This window comes from Egretta garzetta, unplaced genomic scaffold, assembly GCF_000687185.1.
Source record: "Egretta garzetta isolate BGI_Z169 unplaced genomic scaffold, ASM68718v1 scaffold330, whole genome shotgun sequence".
Lineage (NCBI taxonomy): Eukaryota > Metazoa > Chordata > Aves > Pelecaniformes > Ardeidae > Egretta > Egretta garzetta.
The window spans coordinates 731,455-749,783 of NW_009258275.1; the positions used below are offsets into that span (position 1 = coordinate 731,455).

An 18,329-nucleotide genomic window follows, 5' to 3' on the forward strand; every position below is an offset into this window, starting at 1 on the left:
CGGGCAGCGGCGCTGCCCCCGCGCCGCCCGCAGTCTCCCCGCTCGGACCCCCCGCCGCCGGGCGAACCCCTCCCCAGCGGGGGTGGGGGGCTCCGCGCCTCCTTCCCTCGGTCAAGGTAACTTGGGTCGGCCCCTGCCTGCCGCCGCAGGGAAGTCGGGAGTGGATTAATGCATAAAAGGCACGAGGGCAGTCACGGCAACCTGCAAGTTGTGTGCTGAGGTGTGGTGGCACAGGCTAATGACGGTGTTAGGAAGATTAATTGGGAGACCAGAGTGAAGTGCTTGGAAGGAGACGGTCTTGTTAAGAAACATCCAGTATTAAGATGTCCCCAAATATTTCCAAGGGTATTACGTGCAGTTGGGATTGCTTAAGAGATTGTAGACAAGCTTGTCTCTGTTTATGCAAATGTAGAGAAAGAGAAAAGAAAAACGCTTCCCCAGGCTACGGTACCGTTTCTTCCCTGTAAACTGAAGATGGGATAGAGATTTTGGAACATGTTGTCAAGTTTTTCAATGCCAGAAAAAAATAAATCCCTCCTTACAAACATGTGGAGAGCTGCCGTCGTTGGGGGATGAACGTGCTTTGGGAATGCCCTTTGCTGCTCCGACGGTGCGGGGTTAGACCTGCATCCGTGATGGGTTCCAGTGAAATGGAGGCAGATAGTTTTGGTTGATTCTTAAAGCTCCTTGCATAATTACGAGCGCAGCTGTACGCTTTGTCTTTATGTAACAATTTTCAGGTTTTTCCCTTCGTTTTCTCTCCATGCTGTGATTGCCGGTTTTATTAACGTGCAGTTATTTGTGTTATAACCTGTGTAACATCTTACGTGTTGTAGGAAGAAAAGGCTTGGTGAATTCAACTGATATTAAAGCAGACGATGTCGGGATGTGTTTCACTGCGTTCGATTCAGAGGGTGCAGCTACTGGGGAGAGAGCTTTAAAATAGCTTTCTGCTGCTTCTAGAAAGGATTATCTGCAGTATAAGATTTGAATTCAGGCTTTGATGCTGCAGAACCCGAAATAAGGTGTATATCCTTGGAGAGGTAAATACACAACTTCACAGCAGTCATAAACTGGAGCTGTGCAGCATGAGGTCGAGGGTCTGGTTCTTGACTTAGAGCAGTGCTCTTTGCTTTGCACCGTGTGCCTCGGTTACTGAGGGTTTAGGTTTATCTTTCATCTTGATTTGTTCTTCCCTCACCTGAAGGTTCACGTGTTGCATTTCCAGCCGTTGAACATCTTCACCCACAGACTTGCAGCTAACGTAGGCTTACGTTTATTTTCCTTCAGCTTGAATTCCTTTGGAAGTTGCCAGCTGCTTTGGCTTCCAACAAACTTACTTGTTGTTAGCAAAAGATGGTCTTTTTATTCTGCTGCAGTTTAGAGAGGTTTGTGGTTTATTTGATTTACTTTAGGAGACCTAAAGCGGAGATCTTATCGGCACGGTTGTTAAACAATCCAAGACAGGCAGCGCAGTGTGGCAGGTAATTTGGGTGTACGTCAACCCATGCAACGCGGATCCTTAAATGAAGAAGTCTCTGCTGGTCTGTGAAGAGATCACCAGGCTGTTCTGTTCCACAGAAACCTCTTCACTGAGAAGTCCGTGCCTAAGTTTTAATGTTAAAGGTGATGCACAGGTTTTCCTAAGTTAAATGGCCATCTAACCCATACGAAGAACGTGTATTACAGTTTCAAACTACATTTTATGCAGCAACATTTTGTTTTGGTTGGTGTGGGCAGGCTGCCTCGTTTGAGGTTTTGTCTGTGTGGTCTCAGGAGCCCAATTAGCTCTACTTTAAATCTGCAGCACTTACTTGGCCGCGGAAGCAAACGTTAAAGCTGCCGAATATAAATCTCATTAGTATAGATGCACACTTTGTACCATATACCAAGGAATTGCTAAAGGTCACCTCTCTACTCAGTGAAGAGTTCTCTCTCATTACAAGAACTACAGTCTTGATGAGAGAAAGAGGTGTAATGTAATTTCAATTAACTGGCATGAGCTCTGTGCACAGTTTGGCAGGGGAGAGGCCAGAACAGCGCAAGCAGACGCTTCCCTCTTGGCACGTCAGGTGCAGCTAAGCTTTTCTGCTAGGTTTTGGTTAGTAAGTATTAATTTTTGAGGTCGGGGAAGCATACAGGGGTTATGTCCTAATCTAAAATTGCTTGTTTGTAGTTGTCTAACAACGTGAGGCACTGTAGGCGAAGCTGAAAGTTTTAATACCAACCTGAAAAAAAGGAGAAAATGGGCTCAAGACAGGTCTTTCTACAGCTGAAGTTCTACCAGATAGTGGGATATCCCCCTAGGAAACAGGGAAGCTCCCCCCGGGAGCTTCATGTCTTGTCTTTCAAACCAGGTTGGTGAAAGCACAGCCGTACCCTGTTAGGGGACACATCTGCTCTGCCTGAAGTATGGGTCCTGTGGACAAGTAGGTCTTCTCACTTAATGCTTTGATAGATGGTGAGTGCTTAGTTTCTAACCTGCTGCCTGCTAAAAGTCACTGAAAGTCTCCCAAAGGCACGCCAAATTAATTTAGACTTTTACTGAAGCAAAGAGCCCAAGCTCCAGTGCTAGCAAAGAGCTGCCGCTGCAGAACCCGCTCTATTATCTCTCTTTTGTTGCTGTAATGATCTATGTGGAGTAATTACAAAAGCTTGTTTGTGTGAATGACTAAACCTAGTACAGCGAGATGAATACTTCATCTACAAAATGACACGTGTCCTGAACGTTTGGCTTAGTAGTAATTGTACAAGGAAAATGCGGTTTGCCCTACTGGCCCAACAGCACATACTCCAGTGTAAAATTCGAGATGGCTTTCCAGAATGGTCTTGTGTTCTGATATAACATTGTATGTGTTGTTCTTATGCAGATTATCTCGATAATGGCAATAATAAAATGGCAATCCAGCAAGCGGATAAACTGCTCAAAAAACACAAGGATCTTCACTGTGCAAAGGTAAGTGCGACCGGGGTGCGCTGACCTCGTTCGGTGAGCGCGGCTCCGAGACGTGGAGTGTTTCGCTGTGCCTTTTGAGCGGTGCCCGTGATCTTCCAGAGGCCGCAGTGGTTTCTGAACCCTCTGGAACATCTCGGGCTGTTCTAAGTCACACGGTATCATGTTTGCCTGAAAACTTGTACAGATCCTCTTGGTGACTAATGAGTGGAGTGTAATTGGTTACACCCGAGCTAATTGTCCAGCTCCCTGTCAGAGCCACTGCAAGCAACCTTGGCACGTGGGCTGTGCCTTAAAAAATGCCTCCTTTAGAAATTAGGTTGGGATACCTACCTGTAGCAGTTTGGACCAAAACATTTCCTTGGGAGGTGTGGTCCTTAGTAAAACATAATGAGGTGATTTTGGAGGCAGTTGCTCTGCTGCTGCTTGTTCGCTGCCCTCCCTGCTGTGCCCCTGTTGTGAAGGGAAAGGAGAACTGCTCCTTGGTTTTCTGAACATAGGAGACTCTACTTTTCTCTTTTCCCTCTGGGTTTTCCTCTACAGTTCATACCACTTCTATATTTTGAAAGCTTTCCAAGCTGAAGCGAGTGTCATTGACCTGAATCTCATTTATGTGGCTTCTCTCTGGCCAGTTATTGAAAGAAAAAAACCATGAGAATTGGCAGGACTGCTCAGTTTTCAGTCTGCAGGTAGGGAAAATCTGAGTGGCAGCTGATGCCTTGGAGCAGCCTGCGCATTTGCTAAGGAACGCAAAGCTGCACTATTGGATGCAGCTTGCATTTGGAAGTTTTCCTCTACAGCCGTATGGACTAGAAGCTTAATAAATCCTCAAGTTTTGTAGAAGTAATGAGGTGGTTGGGCAAAGCCTCTCCTCACCAGGAATGAGAGGATTTTCACCAGTAACTTCCAACTCTGTTTCTAACAGCTGCCTCTGCGTTGTGTCCGTAGGTTCTAAAGGCAATTGGCTTGCAGAGAACTGGCAAGCAAGATGAAGCGTATGCTCTGGCACAAGAAGTAGCAGCACTTGAACCCACAGATGATAATTCCTTGCAAGCACTAACTATTCTTTACCGGGAAATGCATAGACGTAAGCTTTTTCCTTTGCCTTTCTTAAAAATCGTAATTATTTACGTTCTTCCAGAAGTATATGTGACCCACAGTTTCATGGGAAACGTGCGAAGTCCAGGGTTCTTGTATAGGCGTGTCATTAAGAATTTAAATTATGCCTGTTACAAATGCCCCTAGGGCTCTAGTGATCACCGTAATGCGAAGAACCTTGGTCAGGCTTCTCTCATTAACACTGTTGTGTACACAGTTCCTAAATGAATGGCATGCTAATAATCATCCGTCACCATCAGCCCGAGTTCACCTTTCTTTTAAATGAAAGCTACTGGAATTTATTGTCAGTAAATGTGGTAGAGGTGACAAATCACATGGTCTGTGGTTTGGAGCATGCTTAACGCCGTGAGAGCGTAGTCGAGGGCTTCAGGCCTCAAGAAGCTGTGTGACAAGCGGAAGGGAAATCCTGGCCTCTCAATTTGACCGCAGTAGCTTTTTCAGTATGGTTCCTTGTAGTGATGCGGTATTTTAAAAATCCCAAATCGTGAACGTTTGAGTGCCGGAGTAAAATTGCACGTGCTTTTCTGAAAGAAGCCAGACCTTAGATACTGCTTATCTACAGCTCTAAACAGTTGTTTCTGGCAGCTTCTTGTGGTTCTTGGTGGTGGTGGCAGCGTTTACTGTTGAACTGCTGGAGCGATGACAACGGGGCGAAAGGACTTCTGTGGGAATGGATATTTGGTATCAGTCTGCAATATAGCAATTAGTTTATAATATAATATTATGCTAGCTTATTCCTTTCTATATGTGTGTGTTTTGTATATGTGGAGTTAAAGCATCATTTCTTGAATAATACGAAATTTTTGTGTGTATGTGGGACTTCAGCATAACCCCCTGAAAATGTCAAAAGCCTTTCTGTGCTTCTAAACAACTTGCATAAGCATTAAGCTCGGGTTTATAACTCAGAAAGGAAATAGTGGGTGTTAGGCGCTTCCACTTCTGGTCCTTCAGGAAAATTCTAATTTAGGTGTTTTATGTATGGGTGTCAAGGATATGTAAACTCTGTGGAAGACAAATTACGTTTAGTTTTCTAATACAACACTGAGATATGATTGTATGTGTAAGGGGAAAAAAAAATCTGGAAGGATGAAAACATAAGCAAGTTTTGCATATTATAATACTGTAAGTATTTAGTCATGCTAGACCTATTATTAAAAAGTATAGTGTTACTTGTTAAGAATACTAAAACAGGCAATTGGGAATAACAGGATGTGACTAAGATAAGTAAACCTGCGATAAGAGTAACTAATTTGATAGTAGGCTCTGAAAATGCTCTGTGTTTTGATAGGTAATTCACATGGAGCAGTCGTTCTGCCAGGAGTAGAAATCTTCATTCAGTTTAATGCTCCAAAATAGATAAACTTGCTTAAGAAAAAGACTTAAGTGCTTCTGAGCAGTTCAGTTGTTGCTGTTAACTCTGTTTTGAGGTTTGGTTGGGGTTTTTTAAGCACTTTGCTCCTTTGCCTAATGTTTGTAGCGCTTGGGGTTTTGGGGGGAGAGTTTCTGTGGTTGATGAGTGTAATTAGAGTTCTGTTCAGAGTATCACTGATGCTATCTTTAGGTAGCCGTGTTTTAGAATTATTCCCAAATCTGTCTTAACTCAAGCATCTGGTTTTGGTTTAGCGGAACTGGTAACTAAACTTTATGAGGCAGCTGTAAAGAAGGTTCCCAACAGTGAAGAGTATCACTCTCATCTCTTCATGGCCTATGCCAGGGTTGGAGAATACAAGAAGATGCAACAGGTACAATTTGTGTTCTGGTCATTTTAAGGTGTCTTTTTCTGTATATCTTACTGTTAATGCCTTTTCATGTTATAAGTAATCTTTCAGAAAGCTAAGCTGGGTTAATGCAGAAGTTACACTCTATGTTAGTTTTTACAGAAAGGTTTAAAAGATCGTATGTATTTGTTCTGAAGACAAATGCTTTCTTTTCCTTAGTGGGATAGGACAGCTGTGCCTTTTGTGTGCACATCTGGTCTGATGGAATATGTTGGTTATTTTGGGAGGCCTTTATCAATCTGTCTTGAACAGTATGGTGGCTACATAGGAGGCAGAATTCCTTAGTTTGCTGTTATCTTTGGGAAGAGTAATCTTGCCCATGTCCTTACCTCTGGAATCTAACATATGACTGGGCTTGTATTGGTTGTAATTCAATAAGAAAAACTAAAAAGCACTTCCTTAAAGTACATCTTACTTCTCAGTTGGCAGAACAGTGTCATGCTGGTTAGTTTTGTTTTCATCACTTCCAAATTAGGTGCTTGGAGAATGCCTATAAATGGAAGATTCTTTTCAAAGCATGCGCACTCACTCGTCTGTATAAAAAAGCACAGAGCGCCAAGTAAATGAGTCCTAGGCTCCCTCTCGTTCCCGCTGTGTTAAGGTGACTTGAATTTTTGTGCAAGTTTGGTTTAAATAAGAAAATAGTGAGCAGAAGTGTTATTCTCCATTGTAGGCCAACTTGTATGCTGTTCGAGTTCAAGCTTTAGGTAGGGACTAAGTTATTAATGTACATGAAATTACAGCTTCATATGACAACCTAAGCTTCACAGGCGTGACTGTATGTTAATTGTACTCCGGTGTACAACCAGGAGTAGAAAAAAGACCAGTCTTGCACAGATAACGCTATTTAACATTTATCTGACCTTTTGTATGTTTAAAATGTCTACAAACACTTATCTAGTTAAGTTACTCAGACATTGTCAGAGAGTAAGATGGTCGATGTGCATTTGACCTAAGGATTTAGAGATGCAAAGAGCGTGTGGATGCTAACGGGTTGGAGAGTGAAAATAAACCTCAGCATCCTGTGTTCTGGGGTTTTGCAGCTGGAAGTACTGGAAAATGCAAACTGACTGCAGTCAGCAAATGGGCACAAAAATCCATCTGTGGTAGTAGACTGTATTGTATGTAGTTCCATAAAATGAATTACCGATTTTGTATGGGTAGAAGCATGGTCCTTCATTATATACAGACACTGGCAATCTGCAAGAGAAATATGTGACTAACTCTTTCTGTGTTAGGCTAGAGAATCTTGAATATCTTGACTCTGCTTTGATACAGCCAAGCTTTCAGCTCGACCTTTGCTTAACCGCTGCTTTGCATGTATAGGTGACCTCATGTTTTGGATATCTGAGTGTGTGTATGTATGAAATGAGTGGTGAAGGGCAGTTGCTTACATGAGGGAGGCCTGTGGTTTGGTGTGTCTTTTGGCACTGGCGGAGCATACCTGTGAAAATCAGCACTGGAAATATCCCCCTCACTCCTAAAGAGTAGGTCTTCTGCTTCCTGATGTAGGTACTGCTTCTAATTAAAGCTGTTACCTGTTTAGGCAATCATACGTGCACATGCTCATTGCTTCCTTGTCAGACCGACACAAAGTACTTAATCTCTGAAATGTTTTCACCCTCTGTTTTCTTCTGTAGAATGTGTGTTAAGAAGGAATGGCTCAGGGGTTGATAAAAATCCTCCCATCTAGTTGCTAATTCTGTGTTGCCTGCTGCCTTCATTGCTGCTTAGTTTGCACTGTTTGTCATGAGAGCAGATACATTTCAGGAATGATGAAACTTTGTCTTATATTTTTCAGGCTGGGATGGCACTTTATAAGATTGTACCCAAAAATCCTTACTATTTTTGGTCTGTGATGAGCCTGATCATGCAGGTGTGTACGGTGTTGCAAATGAGTTTGACTTTTGCTGCGGGTATAGCACAACGTTCCAAGTGAAGCTATTAGATATTTTAAGTAAGACGTCTGTTTGAACTGTTTCTTTGTGGTGCTGGGGGAAGGACTGAGCCCTCCTTAAGCATTATTATTAATGAGGTTCAATGTGAATGTTGTAGTGCTTTTATAATGCAACTTAACTGGTCTGCCTTGTCACGTTTGTACAGCTTGAATTATTCTCTTATCTGGACTAGTACCCTATTGTCTGTTTAGTTGGGTTTAGTTAGGGAGCTAATGAATAAATCCTCAAATATCTGCAGCTCCTTAGGCAGAACTGTTCCTCTCTGTAACTAGGTTATAAAAGCTCTAGGAGGAAATAAATGAGAGCTCTGGACCTAGCATGTCTATAAGACACTGACAGAGTGTTGGCCGAGCCAAAAATGAGCATGGAGGCATTAATCACATTCTCTAAAATACTGTGCCATGGAAAACAGAAACGTGTTCTTGCTGCGTGTTATTTGCCATGGATATTGTGTGCCTAGATGCATGAGTCTCTGGACAATGTAATCAAGGGCGAGCTTTTCTGTATATCACCAGTTTTATTGCTGCCTTTTAACAGAGCAGTTGCTCTCTGCACGTGACAGATGGCAGCTCGGAATGTGTGGTTTTGGGGGGATTGAAGCACCTGGGTGGAGTTTTTTTTCTCCTGTTCTGATGTGAAGAAAGCAGTGGGTGGGACAACACAAAAAGCTGATGAGCTGTTACAATAATTTTTCTCTTTCTTAGTCTATTTCAGCACAGGATGAAAACCTCTCAAAGACGATGTTTTTGCCACTGGCTGAAAGAATGGTGGAAAAAATGGTGAAAGAGGATAAGATTGAAGCTGAGGCTGAAGTAAGACTTGCAGACACTTTCAGCTTGATTTGAACATTATTGAGACAAGGAATGCACTGTTAAAGGACGTTGATTATTTTAACAGTTTTCCAATATAATAATCAGTGGTGTTCTGGAAGCAAATGTGAAAGTAGCGGGACAGAAGGAAAACCAAGAGCAGACAGTTGAGAGGGATTTGGAGTCGTGTAGCCAAGGAAATTTTTTGGCATTTGATTTGACTGATAAGTACTTGGGTTTGCTCCCTCGGAGGCCCCAAGAGAACCTTCAGGACTGAGAATGGAAAAAGACCTAAATTCCTGAATGTTCCACCCTCTGGGATGCTAAAGATAGCTTTGTAGGCCTGGCTATCTCCTATTTCTAATGACAGTAACACAAGCCACTTTATTTCCTGGCACACCTGTAGATTGTTTTACTAGCAAATTTCATTGCAGCCTGATCTTTCTTTTAAGGTCGAACTGTACTACATGATTCTGGAACGTTTGGAGAAGTATAAGGAAGCCTTAGATGTCGTGAGAGGAAAACTAGGAGGTAACTTATTCTGTCAATTAGTAATCACAGTTGTGTAGAGGAACAGCAGGTTCAGGCTTGTCTGCTGATTACAAAATAAAAGGCTGTAAGAAGCCTGACTCCTAACACCAGTTTCAAACACCAATGCAAACTGTGGAGGTGCTCTCACACAAGCTGGTTTTACCCACCTGTTCATGGTATTTGTTATTCAGTGATGAACTTTGCAGCAGCATGCTTAGCAGTAGTAAATTGATAGCATGTTAGTTTGTTGTAGCTGCCATCTTAAAATAAATTTTTGTGGACTCTTCCTGGTGATTAAAATGCACTTGCAGTTTTAAGGAATTGGGATATGAAGGTTTCCATAGCAAATCTGTCCTTTCTGTCCTTCAAGGGCCTCTCTCCTGTTCTCTTACTGTTTTGCATCCTTGGCTATAATAAGAAGCTTTGTGCAGAAAGTAGAGAAGGAAATGCATTGATTAAATAAACTTGCCCTTCTGTTTTTAATTTAGAGAAGCTGACAAGTGAGCTCCAAAGCCGCGAGAACAAGTGTATGGCAATGTACAAGAAGCTGTGTAGGTGGCCGGAGTGCAACGCGCTGTCGAGAAGGCTGCTGCTGAAAAAGTGAGATGATGTTTCTGCAGTCCTACTGAAAAAACCTGAAGAAAAATTCTGGGCTGGTTGTGAATTGCCTTGTTCGGTGGCTTTTGTAAATGGCGGTTGAAATAGAAAAACGGCAGAGGATCTCAAAGCATTTCCAAACAGTTGCACTCCAAAGCCTGAGGAAAAGGGCAGCAGAATGGAATGTTAAAGGGGCGTGGTGAAGGTCACAGGGAGAGTCAGTGTCAGGACTGTAGCTGCTGCTTTTTGCAGGCTGACTTTAGCGGCACATTAATGCAATAAAATTTTGTTTATCTCCTTATTTCTAAAGGCTGTGCTGGTTGTCCAGCTCTGACTTCCATGGTAGGAGAGGAGGAGAAGTGCATTTACATTCAATTTTCTGGAACTTCATTTCTCTCACTTGGCCAGACTTCATACTGGAAAATGCATGTAATGCTTTGAACAGATGCATCAGAAGAGAGCATACTAGTATGATCAAATCTGTTTCTTGGAACTGCCAAGATAGATTTGTTGTTTGCTTTTTGTATTTAGCTGTGCCCTAGTCTTAAGTATAAGTTAAATATGGAGGCTTGAAGATTAGAAGGTTCTGTCTGCATCCACTGTCCCCAGGGACAGCAGAGTATTTCTTCTCTAGAGAAGTTGTTCCTGGTATTTAGTATTTGTTAAACATTTGCAGTGAGAAAAACTGCAGAAAATAAGTGTGAGCTTTACAGGACACTTGAACACAACGCTGACAATGTGTAGAGCTAATATAAGGACATTTTCAGCTTTACCTCTTTGTATTTGGCGTCTCCAATTTTATACTCTTAAATTGCTCTGAACGTGGGCAGGAGAAGCTTCTGCCTTAGCTTTTTGTTGATATTCATGAGCTCTGATTGGAATGTAAACGTTAAGAGGAAAATTTGTAGCTTGTCTCGATTCTTTATTGAAATTTTTTCCTTTAACGTGTTTCAAGTTCAGGGTGGTAGCGTTCTTAAGGTGCAAGACCTTTTCAAGGAGAAACGATTCTTATTGCAGTTGTTTTTTTCTGTAATAGGAACATGCACTATTCCTTAAATTCAGCTTTTGCAAGGAATGCAGTTTTAGAATTGAGTTACTGTTTTGGCAATTCCCTAAACTTTGTTCTGTGCCTGATTTTTGTTTCAGCTCAGATGATTGGCAGTTTTATATAACTTACTTTGATTCAGTGTTTCAACTCATTGATGAATCCTGGACACCTCCGCCAGAAGACGAGCAGTAAGTTGACGGTTTTGCTGTGGATTTGTTTTTCCTTTGTTCTACAGCAGATTGTTTGCATTCATATATTCAGTACAGCGCTGTCTGTGTCTTTGGGTGGCTTCTTGACATCAGACCCCAAATGATACGTTCTCCCTCCTTTGTTTTGGAGGCTGGCAATAGTTTATTGGAAACAGCTGTATAAATAGTGGTTTGTACACTACAGAACTCTTCATGTTTTGCATGGTGATTGAGTTAAGAGAATCCGTCATGCCAGATTTCCTTAAGACTATCCTGGGAGTATGCTGAGCACGTGTTGTCAATGCCCCAGCAATGGGTAAAAAATCAAGGAACCTTTTGTCTCTTTAATTGCACAGCTCTTTGGAAGGAGAGGTACACTATTCTATAGAGCAAGCTGTGAAATTTATAGAAGAGAGGATAACAGAAGAATCGAAGAGCTCTCGGCCGCTTCGGGGACCATATTTAGCTAAACTGGAGCTGATTAGACGTTTGCGATACAGAGGTTGTAATGATGAATATAAACTAGGTAAGACCCACTAACAGGATGATAAATTAATCTTTTAGAGAGAACACAGACTTGGAACAAGCTCTTTGCTAAATCACCGAGTTAAATGCAATGTCTGTTATGAAAATGTACGTGCTGTTGTCTGTATATAAAGCATTAGAAGATGAGCTTTGAAGAAAGCCAGGTAGTTCCAGACTGCTCCAGAGCTTGCAAAAGCAAGCGTGGAAACTTTCAAAAGGACCTATGGGATCTGGGAGCATAGAGTCACTGATATTGTAACAAAAAGTGCGTTCCTGATGCACTGCTTTTTGTGGAAAGTCCTGCTGTTCCTCTGTAATCTCTGGGTGGTTTTTGGTTTAAGGTTTTTTTTGGCAGTAGTACCAGGGTTTGCTTTTAAAATTGCATTTAAAAATCACATTTAGGGAATCGGTGAAGGAGAGAATGCGATTAGAGCAACACCTGTGCTACTTATCAGTTCCTTTTGTATTTCCATCCAAAAATAAGTTGCTGTTAGATAAGCGGAGGCTGTGAATGCATGCCTGTAAGGCTGAGCTCTTATCTGCCAAAGTAGCTTGAATGAAGCTCTTGGGTTTTGGGTTTTTTTTTATGTGTCCTTGGTTACCAAAGACATTGAGGCTCTGTTAAAATCTGCAGTTGTGCAGCTATCCATTTCCTAAATCGCTATGTCATCTCGAGGGGGGGAAAGCATCAACAAAGATTTCTCATAGTGGTTTTACAGGTGCGACATTTAACAGAGCATATTGAAAAGATGAACCGGCCTTTTTCCTAGGTGATCCAGAAGAACTTATGTTCCAATACTTCAAAAAATTTGGGGACAAGCCCTGCTGTTTTACTGATCTCAAAGTATTTGTGGATCTCCTCCCATCCAGCCAATACACAAAGGTAAGGAAAGATAAAGTGGTGGTGGTAGGAACTGCAGCGCTTGTTCGCACTCTCGTCCCTTTGTCTTAAAATAGCTGTGGATCATATTAAAAGACTGGAAACATCCCATTTTTACCTTCTGTTAGAAATTCAGGAAACTGTGCTGCAGAAAATACAATTAACATCTGACTACACTGAGCAATTTCATTCAGAGGATTTTTACTGGAGACTAAATACTTAAGTTTGATCCTGCAGAGTCTCAGACCCAGATGTGGTAGTGTTCATTTGGCTTTTTTATTAAGATTTCAAGGTGTCAGGGTGCTTTGCAATGGTCTTGGTTGGTTTCTCGTATCAAAAGTGAGAAGCTCATATAATGCTGATGAGAGTTACAAGATACGAGCTCGTAATGAAAAGCTCCCTGGGAATTGTAGTTCAATTGATAAGCTACCCAATTTAGCTCACTTTTAAATGAGTAATCTCTCATCACTTTTATTTATAGATCACAGCTTACAAAATGGAGGAATGTGAAAACAGTAAAGAGAAAGATCACCCTGTTCATTCACTTGCAGTTCTCATTGCTGTGGACTGTTAACTTGTTTTACGAAGGCATCTTCCTCTTGCCCTTCCCACTCATCGCTCATTTTTCCCATTAAAGTTATATGTTTAATGGGAAAAGCCTGCTCCCTTGACGGATGCAGGTAGGGCGTCGCATAGGTGTTTTGCTTGGCTCTGCTGCGGTGCTGAAGAACAGATGCATTGATGCTGAGCAAGGGGTGGCCGAGAGACCTATGGCAACTTTTCCAGAATCTCGTTCTGAAACGAGCTCCCTAACTGAAAGGACTATTTGTGCAGAGTCATGAGCAGATCGTTGAATGACTTCAGCAGCTGGGAATCCTGTCACTCACCCTATTGTTTTTCTAAGCCATTGTGTAAAATTACCAGAGCTGGGGAGGGCTGGACAGAGAATCCTGGATCAGCCAGAGGCTGTTGATAAAATGCTTGTAAGCAAAATGTAGATAGTGGTGGTGTTTTCTTAGTTTATTAAAATTTTTTTGACTTCTAATGTAAGCTCTTCACGCCGCCTCACCAATAAGGAGAACGGTGGCCCTGACATGTATAGGTTGCTGCTGCTGTTTTATGTTAAAAGGTGTGGTTTTACTCCTCTGACAAGAGATGTGGTCAGTAGGGTATTTACCTCGTAGTTCTGGAAATGGTGATACCATCCCAAGGTAATCCTGAAGTCCTGACCACTGAACCAACTTTCCAGGAAAAAAATTCTAAACCCAGAGCAGGGGGGAATGGTATTTTAAAATAATAGTTTAAGCACCAGTTTTGTTACAGTGCTTGTAAAACCATGACTCTGAATAAATTCTCTAAAATTTTCTGATTGGCCTTAAAACTGCTGCTGATTTAGCGCGCGTATCATTGTGTCGTACTGACATATTAGAAGGTCTTTATAGATTGTCTCAGATTTATTCTTGTTTCACAGCAAAAGATGCTGAAGGCCATTGTATCCTAGGCAAAGTAGCAGGGTCGCACTGAGACTAGCCACAGATGGGGAGGTCTTTTTTTTTTTTTTTTTTTTTTTTTTTTTTTTCCCCTTTTCTTTTCTTTACTTAGAAAAGCTCAGGTAAGAGTTCTGAATAGTCTCACAGTTCAGTAGCTGAAAATGTGATGATCTTGCTGGGCCACTAGACACGGGAGCTTTTCCAGAAATAATTGTCATGATATCAACCTTGACTTCCTAGAGGCGTAAATTGGAGTACGCAGCCTAGCGATTCAGTTGACCTTGCCCAGCTTGGCAAAATGTCAAACTGAAAAGATTTGTCAACACAGTCTTTGTCAAAGCCTGTGGGAAAGCTGGAATTCGTGTGCATGGTGCTATGTGTTCCTCCTATCTAGCTGTCATGCTTTTTTTTCTCAGGCGTGCGTTTGATGCAGTTCTTGTGTTTGAAGACCAACTGTAGTAAAGCTGAGTTCATTGGCTTTAACTCGGTATTAAGTTTGTAAACACTGTTGCATTTTAGGGCAACAAAAAACCCCCACTGTCCAGCCCTGACTGCATGTTGTGAGAAGTCTGCTGTCTCCTATTAAATTTGTAAAACATGAGAGGCTGCTTTTCTTACAACTTAATTCAAAAAATAAGTCATTAATCAAAGATGATGACCTCACTGAGTACAGCGCATTACTTCAGAGTTGAGAGAAAATGTAATAGCTAATACAAAACCACTGTTTCCTGGAAGGGTGCTGTGAAGCCTTTCAGTAACTAATTATTTTAATTGCATATGTTACTACTGTGAGTGTTAACAGGTGCTTGAACTCCCTTGTGTGTCAATGTATTGGAAATTTGCCTGCGACTTATTTTTTTTTTTTTCCTCCATCTGTTTGATGAAACTTTTTAAAAGCTGTTGAGTGCAACCGGAACTGCATGCTCATCACCTTTCAAAAAAAAAAAAAAAATAGAATATTGAAGCCAGCTGATTTCAGTGTGATGTCAGGGTTGATACTGATATTTCCAGCTTGCTTTTTTTGCGTGATTTGAGGGAGAAAATTATGCTTTCTGTCCATACAGTCCCAGATGCCCCGCAGAATTTAACAACAGTGTTTCTCTTTCAGTTCATCAGTCAATTGCTGGAAGTCATCCCTCTGTCAGCAACAGCAGAGAATGAAATCGCACTGCCAGCTGATATCAAAGCCCTGCAACAGCACTTGTGTGTGGTGCAGCTCTCGAGATTGCTGGGTATCTATCATGCCATGGACAAGAAGCAAAAGCTGACTGTGGTCCGGGAGTTGATGTTAAGATACCGCCATGGATTGGAGTTTGGTGAGAAAAATCTTGAGACTAACGTTGCAGTTCACTTGCCGCTTTTTATGAGCAGAAGTGTAGAGTTTTTTCAGGGGGATGGAACAGTACAAACACTAATGGCACCCATTGTGCTGCTAGAGAATACTTTGCTTGCTCCTTTATGATTATATCCTTCGGCGTACCTGAATTATCTGTTTCCTTTTTTTTTTCTTTTCAATTGTGTATCTTGAAGAGAAATGAGACATTCCTGGGTAGTTCAGATGGTACATTCGCATCTTTGCAAAATTGTCTATGCCTTTAACCAAAGCCAGGCTATATCACTGGTGCACGTATGACAAATATGCGGGCAAGACTACGAATTCATGAATCTTGCAGTTGTAGGAGAGTCTTCTTATTCCAGCAGATGTCAACATAGGGTGTAGCCCAAAGTCCACTCCTGTTATGAACAAATGCAGCACGTATACAGTTGTTTCAGTTTTTAAGACAACTCTGGATTTTATAAATTAAGCTGTGGTTATTGTCTGCTAGATAACTGTGTCACTTGATAACGCTATCAATGTGAGAAGCAGCTGACAGCACTGTTAGTAATTCAAGGGTGCCTTTTTTTTTTTCCTTTTTTAGGTAAATCTTGTTTGAAAACTGAATTGCAGTTTTCAGATTATTACTGCCTCCTTGCAGTTCACTTGCTGCTGGATCTGTGGCTAGAAGGTACGTTCCTGAAATTGTGTCTTGCTTCGTACCACCCTGGATGGATGTGACGGGGAGACTATGTCCCTGTGGCCAGTGTATACCTGGCATGGCTCGTTAGGGCCATAGCTTTCTTTTTGGTAGGGTTGGTTGTTTTTTTTTTCCTCAATGTGAGGTATTTCAGGAGTCCCTCTATTCAGTTGGTGTTTGATATGAACCTCACTGGCCACTAAAGGGATTTAATTTTTCTGATTAATTCCTGCAAGTCCCGGCAGTTTTGCTGATGACTCTTGCAGCTCAGTGCTGACTGTCTTCAGAAGCCTGTTCCAAGTTTCCTATGTAGGTAATGTCCTGTCTCCCTCTGCACAAGTTCTGCCAACAATTCCCTTCTGATATCAGGTGTTTTGAAAGTACTTCTTTCCCTCCCTGACATAATTTGTCTTTTGGATCCCCTGCTTCTCGACCTTCTGCTGAGACCTGTTGTCCTGTCGAGTATTCATCTACTCCACATCTGTTCTGCCTATTCGACTCCTAATCCTGCAGAGTCAGTCTTCAATTCCTGCCCTTCAGTGTAGCTGTCAGTTACACCTTTGTCTTTCTCGAGGAAGATTTAGTCTTTTAACATGAATAAATCCATCATCAGGTTCCTGGCAGGTCACCGGTGGAGCGTGGGCTCTTGAATTCCTGGCTCTGTGCTGCTCTCTTGCCATAATGCTTGGGAGTGCTCTGTACATATAAGCTAGAAATCCTGAACGGTCCAGGACTCATTGGGGAAGGTCGCTTCTGCGGTGTGCGAGTGCTGTGCTCTATACAAACGTGAGCTAAATACTCCCTGTGAGGAATTATTCCTCCGCCTTTCCCTCAGAGAGCAGCTATAGTGCTAGGGTGGGTGTTAACGTTTTAAGGGCAGCAGCGTGGCTGGTGAATGCCACCTACGTGTTTAAATGCATGGGACCATTGTGAGAGGTGCATAACTTGAGGAAGGAAGCTTCAGTGCCCAAGTGAGCTGTGCTGTCAGTGTTCAGTGCCCCTCTCTGATCACGCCTCTCTGTGTGTTCTGTCTGTGTCACCAGGTGAAGAGACGGCTGTGTGGCAGTGCCTAACTCTCTTAGAAGAAGGGTTATCTCACAGTCCTTCTAACGCTCAGTTTAAATTGCTGCTCATTCGAATCTACTGCAGGCTTGGTGCATTTGAACCTGTTGCAGAGCTCTATTCCAGCCTTGATGCAAAACACATACAGCACGACACCATCGGGTGGGTAGTATATACTGAGAATAATTGGTGATGGTGACCCTCCAGTAGCCAGTCCTGAGATCTTCAGTTTCCTTTGCTACTGAAAGTTAGCAGATTATCATTTTCATACGGTGTTGTGTAAAAGTGTTCTGGAATTACATGAGACATGTCTACTGAAAAATGTTCCCCTCCTCGTGGAGTATCGTTCCTGTGTGATTTTGGTCAGATGGGGATTTTCGGAGTATTAACTAAAGGGAATCTGAGAGAAATTTGTGAAATGTGTATCTTGATGCCAGTCACAGGTTGGGGTTCTGGCTTGTGTCATTGCTCAGTGAAGCTTGGGAGCACTAGTTAAAACAAACATACCAAATGGCCGTGCCTTGGTTAGTGTGTTTGTGGGTCTCTAATTAAGTAAAGCTCTTGCAGACTTAGCAAGGTGGGTGGAGGAACTCCCAAGCCCCCATATACTGGTTTTTAAAAAATTAAGAATTCCTTCCATTACTGTTAAAAGCTTAAATTTGAATATGAATGTTGTGATTGCCGTCTGTTAGATCTCCAGACTTTTCATGAAAGCTGGACTGTGCTGCAGTTCAGAGCTGTGTTTGAAAGTCAGGTTTCCCCAGGGCTGTGTGCTGGTATTTGACTTGTGCTGTGTTGTGTTGCAGCTATCTTCTGACGCGCTATGCAGAGTCACTGGGCCATTATGCTGCTGCATCCCAATCCTGCAATTTTGCACTCAGGTTTTTCCACTCCAACCAGAAAGATGTAAGTTGAAAGAAACCTCCATGTCATGTAACAGAGCAGTTATGTCAAGGTGCCTTACAGAAGTCTGTGCCCTGTGTAAGGGCTTACAGAAATGTAGTGGAAACAAAGAGGAATAATACATGCAACTTCATGTTTATAGTAAAGGTTTTCTCAACCTCTGTTTCTTATTACAAGAATTTGTGACTTACTTGGGTTTTGCTTTAGCCTTCTATTTATAAAAGCCAGTTTTAATACTCCTCAAAAAAAGGTATGATTACTTTTAAATGAATGGATTGTAATTTTGTGCAAGAATTTAAGTGAAGTGGCAAATAAGCCCTGGTGTCACATAACTTCTAGCGTTTTGGAAAGTCGTACAGCAGCCAGGGATGGTGGATCAAGATGTGATGGCATACTCGTGAATCCTTTATATGACAGTCACCAAAGCAGCGTGTTTTAGTGATGGCTGCCCTGGGCACACAGGAGCGGCAGGG

At 42.1% G+C, this 18,329-nt stretch overlaps 1 protein-coding gene across 2 annotated transcripts in view; it reads left to right on the forward strand.

The window, feature by feature from the left end:
• The window catches only part of NAA25 (N-alpha-acetyltransferase 25, NatB auxiliary subunit), a 30,308-nt gene that overhangs the window by 1,923 nt on the left and 10,056 nt on the right, over positions 1–18,329 (forward strand). Inside the window, exons 2-16 of one of the 2 annotated variants that reach the window (XM_035891525.1) lie at positions 2,871–2,956; positions 3,902–4,040; positions 4,658–4,753; positions 5,696–5,814; positions 7,652–7,726; positions 8,513–8,620; positions 9,070–9,148; positions 9,637–9,748; positions 10,892–10,981; positions 11,338–11,507; positions 12,277–12,389; positions 14,985–15,192; positions 15,796–15,882; positions 16,935–17,115; positions 17,760–17,859. In XM_035891525.1, coding sequence (XP_035747418.1) covers positions 2,897–2,956; positions 3,902–4,040; positions 4,658–4,753; positions 5,696–5,814; positions 7,652–7,726; positions 8,513–8,620; positions 9,070–9,148; positions 9,637–9,748; positions 10,892–10,981; positions 11,338–11,507; positions 12,277–12,389; positions 14,985–15,192; positions 15,796–15,882; positions 16,935–17,115; positions 17,760–17,859 — 1,737 coding nt within the window. In that variant the 5' untranslated portion in view covers positions 2,871–2,896. The remainder of the gene's footprint in view (positions 1–2,870; positions 2,957–3,901; positions 4,041–4,657; positions 4,754–5,695; positions 5,815–7,651; positions 7,727–8,512; positions 8,621–9,069; positions 9,149–9,636; positions 9,749–10,891; positions 10,982–11,337; positions 11,508–12,276; positions 12,390–14,984; positions 15,193–15,795; positions 15,883–16,934; positions 17,116–17,759; positions 17,860–18,329) is intronic. The other variant, XM_009636040.2, reaches the window with a different exon arrangement.